The 11,674-nt window shown below is 52.4% G+C and overlaps 1 protein-coding gene across 1 annotated transcript; it reads right to left on the reverse strand.

The window, feature by feature from the left end:
- Positions 1-933: 933 nt before the first annotated feature.
- Positions 934-2,729, reverse strand: CTHT_0073370 (polysaccharide synthase-like protein; the record flags this gene model as incomplete). Its single annotated transcript, XM_006697531.1, has 4 exons — positions 934-1,185; positions 1,251-1,545; positions 1,626-2,507; positions 2,638-2,729. 4 exons carry the CDS (start codon positions 2,727-2,729, stop codon positions 934-936), a joined length of 1,521 nt encoding a protein of 506 aa, XP_006697594.1.
- Between the last annotated feature and the right edge of the window lie 8,945 nt (positions 2,730-11,674).

The following is an 11,674-nucleotide window of genomic DNA, read 5'->3' on the forward strand; positions in this document are numbered from 1 at the left end:
CGTCTGTTACTGGCCTTATCCGCCCTGTCAGGCTGCTGTGTTACCTTGCCCTGGCCTGATTGACCCCCTGGCCAAGACCCAGGGACATCTCTGGTTGGCATCTTGGGGGAGACGGAGGGGTGGGAGGTCCTGATTTCAGGGCCAACGCGTGATGGCGTGCATTGTGTCTGCGCTGCTACCTGAGGGGAAACGGTTGGCTGCCAGTATCCGAATTGGGATGCATGGTCGATGCTGATTGGTCAGATCCCCTGTGGACCCCATGTCACCTCCGACCGGTTTTTGTCCCAAGACCCAGGCAGTTCTTTTTTTTTTTTATAACCTCAGCCGCAATCACCATCTTTATTTGATGTCTTTGTTTGGGATGTCCTTAATCGCGCTCCGTTTTCTATCATTTTTAGAGAGTCTAACACTCATATCTAGCCGTTTTCTGAGGCATCTTGTCGCCATATTGTAAGTCTTCTCATAGCAAAATGACAATACCATTAAGAATTGGTCGCAGGAGTTTCTCTCCCCCGCGATGACAGCCATTAACCCCTCAAAGAGGGGTCATCCAAAGATAAGAGAAAACAGACCAAAAAAAACCATTATCGCACTTTTCTCCACCTCCACGACTCAGTCCCTATCTCTCAGCCCCGTTCTTTTATCTTTTTAGTGTCCCGTAAACCCATGACAAAATTGCTCCCTTGTTGTTGGAAGAGCAGCCCAGAAAGTGGGTGACCCAGGAAAAATAAACCCATACCCATTCCATTCCCAACATAGCCGAGTCCTGTTATTCCCCTCGACTAATTGATATAAATTCCCGAACCATATCCATACCCATCCCATACCAATCGCCCATTGAGTCGTTGAGATGATTAAGAGTGGTGAGCCAGTCGCACAACCGCTGGCACTGCTTTTAAGTCAAGAGTATCCGTAGCGCTATCGTATGTTTCTTCAAGCAAGCATCGATTTCATATTCTCGATAGAATACAGGCCCTCGGCCTTGCCCTTGATGGGGGAAGAGCTGTCGACCTCGGCTTTTTGTGAGGCCACGACCACCCGGCGAATCTGGGTGAGACGGGCGTGGCGCATTGCTTTCGGCAGGTCCGGGCCAGACGGGGTCGTCATAGCCTGGCTGCGAGGAGGCTTCTCCTGCAGACGGAAAGTGTTGTGCTCGTCGCCGTCTTCGCGGCTGCCCCAAGAAGTCTGTATTTACAGTTAGAACGGACTGATGGGATGGCGATGGTTCATGGTGGTTTGCATGTATGTACCTCTTTGAGAGTGAAGAGAGCGTAGAGCTTGATCAGGCCATGGAAATAGCCAAAGAGAATGGAGACTGGGAGGAACATGATGTCCTTGGGATTTTTGCGAAACAGGCCAACCAGTTTGACCACTTTTGTGAAACCGAACATGAAGGCAATTTCCGCTCCCAGAAGAATGTAGCGGTCCCTCATATTCCAGCCCTCAGTTCCCCACCAACAGGTAAAAAGGAGAAGGGGGTCAACCACAAAGGCTAGCGAAGTGAAAGTGGCGATATGCAGCGCGTAGGTGCACCATGGTTGTTGGCTGTGTAGTGACACAAGTCAGCCTGCATGAGCCTTCGCCCAATAAGAAGCGATAGCGAGAGGGAAAAAAAAAAAACCTACCGCCACACGTGCCGCTCCACAAACAAGCTGGTCCAGTTGCTCCTCCAGTTGCTCCTCGCCCAGCGGGAGCACTGATACAGGAATTTGTAGCTGTTTTCCAGAGTCGTCTCAATCTCACACTCCGGCTCATACTGTATCCAAGTCTTCCACTGGTGAGCCACCAGCCACCGAGTCACGAAGTTGTCATCGTCGGCATTGAGGATGTACCTTCCCCATCTCTCGTTCTTGAAGTTGTCCAAGAAGTCGTAGCTCTTCAGAATCTCGGTTCGATAAGCACCGGTACGCCCAGACATGCACGACGTTCCGCCGTCGATGTTGTGCGTAGCCGAGATCTCGAAGTTGCGCCGCTCGATGTAGGCCGCTCCGAGCCAGTTCCAGATGCGCGTCCGGATATCTCCCTCATGGATGCGCTTCACCCGTTGGCAGGTACCCACTCCGCCAATCCGGTCGTCCTCGAACGGTGCCAGGAGCCAAGGCATGAGCGTAGACGGCCATTCCACATCGTCGTCGGCCATGACAGTAATGGGGGTTCTGACGTGATCATCCTCCAGCGCCTTGCAAACCTGCAGCCGCTTGTTTGCCTTGTCGACGTGGAGAACTTCGATCTCGATAGGAGGGTCACATTTTGGAACACGCAGTGTCGAAGCGACCCGGCCTAGAGCCTCATACTTATTGTAGGTGGTCACCAGGATCAACTTGGCTGGCTGGCAGGCCAGGATGCTTTCCAGAGACGGCCGAAGCTCCTCAGGCCGGTTGTGGATGGTCGGAATGATGACCGTGACATCGCTCGACTTGTATTTAGGATTTGTCCATTTAGGCTGGACAGACTTGTAGCACCAATGGCTGACGCAATGGACAAGAAGCCGAACATAACGGTGGAGCCTACCGGAGCCGTGTTAGCAAAAGCAAAACCTGGGAGAAAAAAAAACTTTGGAGGGAGGAAGAGGGACGGGCAGGAGGACCACGCGCACACAACGATGGCACACCAACACCCGGGCAAAGTAAGCCATACCAGAGGATCGTGTGAAAAATGGCCCAAAATTTGGGGGACCAGAGAAAATCCAGGTCCCATCTCGGAATTACAATATCCATTAAACCAGGCATGCTGAAGCCAAGCAACAAGCAAATGCGTGATTAGGTGTGTTTGTAAGTCCTTAAAAAAAAAAAAAGAGAGAGAAACAAGCTCCTGAGATAATAGTTCGTTCTTTTCTGCTTTCCTCTCCACCTCTCTCTTATGCTTCTATAGCCTGCGCCGTTTGACGAGCCACGTCTCGCCGGGCGCTGCTGCGAATGACGAGATCGACTGAAGGTAGCGCAGAGCTTTTCAGTTGCTCTCTCTTATCTCCTTTCTCTCTCTATCTCGATCAGGGATCCGGAAGTTACAGGCTTCCGGGGCTGCGTTCGGGCCGAGCCGGGGTTGACTGAGATAAGCGAAGGGAGATGTCGGTTCGGGCGACCAGAAGACGGCACGGCCGTTTCATGGGACTCTGGAACCGACTAAGGACGTTAATGATAGGGAGCCCTCAGAAGTGGGGGCTACCGGTGTGCTTTAAGCCGAAGTGCTCTTCAAACAGCTACCTAGCCAGGTGCCGGCTGCTGTCGCGGAGAAGCTCGTTCGCCCTGCGGTAACGGCCAGCCGAGCTTGAGGGGTGCGGGTGAAGAGCAGACGGGAATCGAAACGACCGACACAGGCTGTTCCTGCCGACACGACGGGGAAGGCCGCCGTCGACGTTGGGAGGACGCCAAGGAGGGGTGTGGGGTGTGTGGAAGGAAGAAGCGATATGGATGTTATTCACGAGAGGACGACAAGACGTCAAAAGAACAAAGCCATACAGGGACCGATGTTGTTTCCCCGAGGTGGCGAGAACGAGACGAGAAAGAAATATAAGAATGATAGACAAGAGATCGTCGTGGGGGAGGGGGAAGGAGAGCCGAAGGAGGTCTAGATTTGGGGGTGGGAGTCGGGATATATAGACGGCAAAGCGGGATGAGAAGCGACCAAAATAAGATGGAGAGAGGGATGGGCCATGCAATCGAGACTGTCACCTTGGCCCAACTCGCAGCAGACGAGCGTGGAAGGTAATCGGGGCGAGTTGGAGGACGAGGAGGGACACGAACGGAAATAAGGACGAATGGCAAGGGACTCTACCCGTGAGAAGTACCAGCAAGAAGGAGGAGAAAAAAACCAGCGAAAAGATACCTAGAAGGTAAAGGCAAGGATGTCTTCGGCTTGCGACCGGCAGCTGCATGTACAGTGTATATGCGTTTGTGTGTCCCATACCTCCAGTCCACACACACCCACACCCCAGGACTCAGGGCTGCCCAGGTGCTCTTCAAGGGCCCAGAGCTCGTGTGCAGGACCCCCCGCCCGTTAAGAGAAATGTTTGGGTGCATCTCAGCGCGTCCGCCTTGTGGAAACACAGAGATGACAGCGAGCACTCGGGTAGCTAGAAGGTTTACCTACTAGTGTGGGCGATACATGCGCCCTGAGAACATTCCTGCCGAGATTGGCTCTTGTGCTCACCATACCGTCTACGGGGCGCCAGTTTGTTGCAACGCACCAGAATCGTTCAGGGGGCGTGTCTCTACAATGTTACAACTCCAGCTATGCCAAGACTCATAAAAACCATTTTGTTTGGTTTCTGGGGTCCAGAGTAAAAAAAAGGGGGGGGTGTGTGCAGGCAAAACGGTCCACAAAGATACGCTACGGAGTAATCCGTACGTATACCCTCCTCCCCAACTTGCATCCACAATTTTTCTCCTTTTGCTTCTTTGTCATTGGTTTGTGGGGTGTTTGCGAGAAGGCAAATCAGCAGCACTTACGTCGGCTTCCATTTTATGTTTGTGGTTAGAGAATCCTTTACTGATGATTATTGCTCCTTGTGGCTCCTCACGCTCCTTGTTGTATGTTTTCCTCCTGATCTCAGAGCTCTCAGAGCTCTCAGCACGAGAGCCAGCTTCCCTGTCAGGCCTGGGGGACGCAGTGGTGTGGCACCCCGCCAACTGGCCGAGCGAGGGTTGAGGCTTTAAAATTGGCGTGTGGAGGCAGGCATTCTCTCCACTGGTGCAGCTTTCTCCAGCCGCGCATGGAGTCAAGACAGGGGATTCCCGATGGCGGAAGAGCAACTGTTCAGATGATCGTTTTTTTTGTGTGGCCAAACTTCCAAATGTTAGTTCGTTGGCCAGCGGAAGCGCGTCTTGTGTCCCTAAACGCCAGGATATCTTTGTTCTAGTCGATGGGGAACTTAATATGATCCCAAACATCGTGTGAGCTACTATTTGGTGCGAGCCTTTTGGGCTTAAACCATATATCCAATTTTTCCTCAGCGCTCTTCGGTATGGACAACCTTGACTGGATAATCACTTGGGAAGGCTGTTTCAGCACTCATTGATTGGTATCTAGTTGTGTGCGAGAGAAAGAGTTCTCTTGTTGCCAATCAATCAGAGCCTTGAGCTTGACGCTCCACAGGAGCTAAGAATTGTCCCAGCGACGATCAGCCGGCTTTCGCGGCAAAGGACTGGGAGGAACCATGTTCGCAAGGTGTGCGCAAAACGCTCCTCAGGAAGAGAGGCTCTGGCGTGAGTGGAAGTTCGGAGATTCTGAAGACGTTTCAAACCCCATGCCGTCGAACACAGACTCGTGCAACAAAAGATTCTCTGTTGAAAAAGTCCCCTGCTCGTTAGCTGCTCAGCTCGGATCTGCCGCACTTACCCTCACAGTCTGTCTGACACAAGCGTCAGGTACACCAGCGAAAGCTTGTAGTGGGGCGATTAGCGCCACTGTCTGAGATACCTGCCTCGCGGCTGATGCCGAAACGGCCAGGGAATGGCCCGTGGTTTAACAGCCGCTCATCTACTCTCTCAGGGGCAACTGGAGAGGGCAGTCAGCAGCGAGAGATGACCTGAAACGACGAAACAGAGCCCTGTGGATAGCTGACCGACTACCTAGGAAGGCAATGTGGCCAAACAGCCTGGATTACGGGGAGCAGCCTGGACCTTTTTCAACACTGGGGACGGAGGAGCGACTATGATGATGAATTTGGAGAAAATGGAGCCGCTGCCGCTGGATCTTTGTGGGATGAGCGGCAATCCTCCGAATCGCGAAGGAAGAACAGGTCAAGCCGATGGGCCAATCACACGTGGAAGGTCGGCCGAGGCCACCCGGGCGATCTTCCATTGGCGAGTATCCTCAACTTTTTTTTTTTAGTGTACCGGTGATGCGACGTCCATCCTACCCCCGGCTGTTGTTGTAAAAGTAAAAGCCGGTCCAGTATAGGCTTCTTGCAGAGTTGTGTTTGGCATGTGCAAGATGATCGTGGATGATAAGAGCGCCTACCACGATGCCAATGGAAGCAGCGCTAGCACAACTCTGCCGTCCGACATAGTAGCAAGTACACGCAGACTGTGTCCTCTGGACGATTTAGTGGCTTCCATGAGCAGCCCGCTGATGGCCGCGGCGATATCGACTAATCGGGTGGTCGATGGGAACTCGACCCATGTAAAAGACGGTTTGACCCACAGCTTTGTGAAGCACGGTCATTGCGCCGTTAAAATCTGGCCTGACCGAGGTGTTGACAAGGTCAGGGTCAGTTGCTGGTATGCAAGGGCTCGTAAAAAGCCGTTCGCAAAGGATATCCAAAGAATATGGTCCAACAATGAGATGACCTCAAATTCGAACGGCTGGGTGGTGTCTGAGGGTGCAGCCGCAGACTCAATTGTATGATCACTCTGATGATGTTTCACACGTAAGGCTGGATCCGGGCTTGTCATTTGACTCCATTTACCCCGTCTCACTTGTCAACAACCTTATCTAACAGGGAGAACATGCAGAGTCGCAGAGTGTTGTCAACATGGCCATTGACATGATAAGCCACACTTCACCGGCCCAACGCCTCGGACCACGGGCCGAGGGGAGTGCGGGACGACGAGGCCGTTGACAGACCCAAAATAACCGAGCCGGAGAACAGGTGCCTTCCTGAGATATCGGCTGCCAATGTTCGGCGAAGAGAGACACACGTGCGTTGTGGACTCTGTGGCTTACTTGCACGCCTTGCGAGTATGGGAGCGGCTAGACTGGACCGAAACTCTTCAAGCCAAAGCTTGTCTGGCCCTGTCCAAGTTCCGGACCGGCTGATTCTCGAAGCACGCAAGGTTGTCGAGAAAAAGCGCAGTTTTGTTTTGCCGTCAGTGCACAATGCGCAACCCACATCCCGCACAGTACGATGTGCTTATAGCCGTTGACAATCTCCCGAAATAGTTGAGGTCTGAGCTACATGAAAGGGCGCGCGAAAGGCCCCCCACGGGGTGTCGTTGCGCAATGGCAGGACAATCGAGCTTCACCCAGTCGCCGACGACAGCGCCGGCTTCGGCAAGGACCAACCGTTCGCCAGGTCGTCTCTTGCAGCGTGCTTGGGTGACATCGTCAGCCGTCTGCTAGTTCTCTGTGCGAGCATGCATCAGCCTACAGCAACGGCAATCTTTGATTGGGGATTGGGTACGTGGGAGTACAAGATGTGATAAGGCAAACTCCCCAACCTTAACGGCTTTCCGAGACGAGATAGGCTAGGGACCTACGATAGGGCATATTTCTGGACCAGATTGGCAGTAGACAGCCATAAGTAATTGGGATGGAAAATTGTATTATCAATTGACTTTAAACAGGGAAAATTCCTTTCCCAATCATCACTTCAAATGCTTGGAGTCTAACCTTCGAAGCCCGAGCTTGGTTTGCATCAAGTAATATGTGATGAAAGTGTTACCATGGTAATTAACTATATCTATCCATGAGTTTCCAGTATAGCAGGCAGGTGCTTGCCGGTCAGGACAAAACTGTGGCGTTCCGTTGTGGCGTTCCCAGGAGGTCTTTGCTTTCTTTTATTTTTTTTGGTTGTTTTTTCGAAGAGCCGCAACTTCCAATGGGGTTGTTTCAACTGTTTGTCATTGTGACTTAATTTGACAAGGCAATAGAAGGCGTCGACGTCTATCTCTTCCCTTGTCTTGCAACACCACAGGCTGCGTTCTTTGGAAGTTCTAAGTTTACTCCTAACACACACATCGCATCAAGCTCCTTCGCCATTGCGGCAGGCAATGATAAGGAAGCCAGCGTCTCAAAATGCTACTATGAAACGGTTAAACTCAAAGCCACTGTTACCATACTTGGGCCCCAATCCATGGATCGCCTAAGGGTCTGGCAGCACTTCGGAGACCAGGCCGCAGATGGGGTGGCCAGCTGTGTGGCCTGTAGGGCAGACAGACACGAGCTTGTCAAAGCCGTGAACCCAAGACGGCATAGCTGGCGCTGTCGACCTTAGCTATCCGCAATAGGTAGGTAGCTTCATGGGTCCAAGACTCCGGGTGGTCCTCGCAACGCAACACTTCAATTTCCCGGCGTTCCTCGTCTCCGGTGGCTTTAGCACGCCGGAATTGTCTGTTCATTGCGCAATCTCGGAAACATCGACGTCTTTCTACGCTCTAGGCGAGCTAGATGCCATCGGCCCTACGACCTTCCTCTCAGTATCAACGATGGGGCCATCGTCTCAGAGAACGCCCCACCAGCTCCGTGATAGAACCTTGAAACGTAGCTCATGCCGTGGACCGGACGGCAGAGCATGCGCCGGGGAAGCAGGATGCGTCTTCCGGTGGATGCGGGCGATCCGGATGATGTGCAGAGATGTCGTCTAACACCCCAGTTCTACCGGGATTCCCACGTTTTCCAGCATCAGAATATAGTACCGTGGTACGGATATGTCTGACCAGTCCATGGTTGAAGAACCAGCAAGCAGCAACGTGGGCTCTTGAATTGTGCGTTGCGTCGCCGACCTTAAGGATTGCTTGCATGATCACTGACGAGCAGGGGGGGGGTAAAAGGAAAATTTTTCTCTCTCCAAAGCAACCTCCTCTCATGACTACTTGTTTGTGAATGTGGCCTGAAGGTCTTGGTTGCATATCAGAGAATGTCTGTTGCAAACTGACAGGGGAGATGGTGTCGGGGACCCGCGCGCCCAGAACCACAAAACCGGAGGTTCCGGAGAGCCAAGCAACATTCGAGACCCGGGAATATTCTTTTCTCTGAGGTTGCAACAGACCGGGACAGCCCGCCCTTGATACTGTCGTTCCCGTGTCCGAGCGGGAGCCGACTGGCAGAGAAGGCTAGACCGCCAGACGTGCTGAGCTGGGATAAGACAATTGGCATGCTCTCTGGTCTGGTTCGGCATCCATTGGCGCCAACGGAACATGTAAGCCACACATGTTTCTAACCTCATTAAACTCCCAAGAATTAACAGCACAGATGCCAGGAGCCCGGATCTCGCCCCTGAACAATCATACTCGATCAGTTTCCGCCGTGCTCAATTCCTTAGTGATCCCGGCAGTTGCTGATGGCGCGGCCTTGTCCGATTCGTAGGTTCAGTGGCCAGCATAAGGTCAGTATGCTACACATGTGGGGTTGAGAACGTATGGCATCAATAATTCTACACGTGGATAGGATCCTTGGACATATGTTGTTGTGATGTGGCAGTTGGGCCATACTGGACAACAGCCGCGCATCCAATGGCGGCGGACCGCTGGCACACGATGGGCCAACATATCAGAAAAACCAACAACAGCAGGTCAGAATCACATCGCAATTTCTTCTCAGGGATGGGTGGCCAGCAAACGCCACGGTAAATGAGAACGGGAAAGGTTTCAGGGACTTTCTATCTCCGTGCCAACAACAATAACAACATTCCACGGTGTCATTCGTGATGATGACAACTAGCATCATCATGTCACAATATGGATACACAGGCTGTGATTTGGTTGGACCAACCTCGCGCTGTTCCTGAATTAACCCGGTATCAGTGTCACCCTCTCCCGACCCCCCTTCCCTTTTTTTTTTTTTTTTTAACTTGGAGCGGAGAGCTTTGCCGTCAACTGCGTTGTGTCTGGTCACAGATCTGCTCGACGCTGGGAGATCGCCACTGCCACCTGGTCGCTGCTAGATCTCGACGATCAGTATGATCTTGCAGCAAGGCTGGCCAGTTACTGTGAATCCGGCATTGAGGAGCATCGGGAAGATGAGGGAGCCAAGTGAGCTATGAGAAGTTTGTCCAATACGACACCGAACTGTGTGCTACAAGGTCGAATGCATGTACGTGAACTCTAAATCTTCGTTGCTGAGGGTGAAACTAACAATTATAAGTCAAGCATTTCCTCGGAATAACCAGTCAAAGTGTGTCAACGAGGACAGCAAATGTGTGTTACGACTCTCATTGCCACAAAATTATCTGTTTGTCAACGTTGGGACACTATGAAACATCATTCTGGTTTACCAAGATGAACACAATTGAAGCCACGGGTGGGTGTGCACTGAGAAACTGACCACGGTTTGGTGGTCTATGTTAGCCACGCAAGTCTAACACTCGGTTGTGTTTCTCTTGAGCCGCTTGAACGACATCTAAACTGAATGGCTTCGTCACTAGCATCCTGAACCCCTAGGGTCGCAGCTGGTCACAAGCCACTCGCAGTCAGGGGCTGCCACGAACACTCCCACTGCGGATTGAGAAAAGCTCAATGAGCTAGACAAGATGCTTAAGGGAGTCAGTTGTCGAGGGAGCTTGGGAACATTCGGCCACTGCCAAGTCGCCCATGCCTGCCGGGTAGGGTCCTCAGTCCGCCCACGGCCGTCACAGCCTAGCGGCTATGATCAGCCAGACGACGTCTCATTGAAGGGAACGGTGGCTGCGGACCGTTCCTACGAACCGAATGGGAACAGCCGTGGGCACATAGAGGTATCTCTACTTCTACACCTGGGTTGATGAAGCTCGGCGCAGCAGGCCATTCGGCCAACAGACTAAGCGATGCGGCGCGGTTCATGCCCCCCAACAAAGCGGTGCGAGTCAGGCGAGAGCATTGCAATCTCTGTAGGGGGATGGAGCGGATAGGAAACCATTTCGCTATCTGATAATGTCGGTCGCATCTTATGTTCTCGGAACGAGCCGCCTAACCCACGTCTTCCACGAGGGAAGGCAATGTCTACCTACCTAGGACACGCCAATATCGGTCATCTGAGATTGCTCTAACTCGGTCACCAGCCTAATTTTTTTTTTATTTCGGAATCTTCAACTACCTTTGGAGCGGGGGCCGTACATACAGGCAGACAACGGAGGTTGTCCGTGTCAACAACTTCTGCTGGGCAGTTCCGAGTCCGCACGATCCTACTCCCAGGGCGTCATCTTAGGATGATTTCGTCCAAGCACTTCGTGTAGGCTGATCAGAGCGTCCGAAAAATGGTGGCCACCTCTCTCATCGAACTTTGCAGACAAAAGAGTGCGAGATTTTTTTTTCTTCTTTCGGCAAAAACAATGTCTCCGATTGGGAGTTGTTCTCTGCCCAACCAGCCGCGAACGGACCCAAGAACCAACATGAGCCACCGATAGGTAGTTCGACGCAACTCTGGTTTGGAGCGAGAGACCAAGATAGGCATTGGCGGTAGCGGGTGCACCTACATCGCGCAGTAGGCGTGCTTCGGTGCATGGCATTTCTTCTAAGACAGAAGAGAGGAGAGCAGCAGAAGGGGGGGGGGGGCCCGATCTTCGGGGCCTAAAAGCGCGGGGGGAGGAGAAAGAACTGAAGGAGGGGCCGTTCATGCAGGAAAACACTGTTGCTAGGCCTGGTCGCTGTGCTGCGTGCGCTGCACAGCGATCGAAGGGAAAGCGCGGCAACGAGCCAGGGAAGGCGTTCACTTGTCTCTGAGCCTGAGGAGGTTCAGACGCAGCTACGGAGTGGTCGTCACCTTACTTTATCCTATCTCGCAGATTCAGAGATAGGGATGCATTGTCCGTGACATCGGGGGAGGAGAAAGAAGGAAGAAAAAGGCAGGGACAAGAAGCAACCCCTCCTCTTTTGTCAGAGGGGCAGAGGTTCTCGCGATCTCATCAGGGATATCAAATCATGTCACGATATTTGAACCATCGAAATTTTTATTCTCGTGGCCGATCGGATCGAATCTCGTCTTTTCTTCATCATTCGAGGGACAGAAATTCTGGACTCAAAAGCTTTCCTTGTTAGTT

This window comes from Thermochaetoides thermophila (genome assembly GCF_000221225.1).
Source record: "Thermochaetoides thermophila DSM 1495 unplaced genomic scaffold scf7180000011823, whole genome shotgun sequence".
NCBI lineage: Eukaryota > Fungi > Ascomycota > Sordariomycetes > Sordariales > Chaetomiaceae > Thermochaetoides > Thermochaetoides thermophila.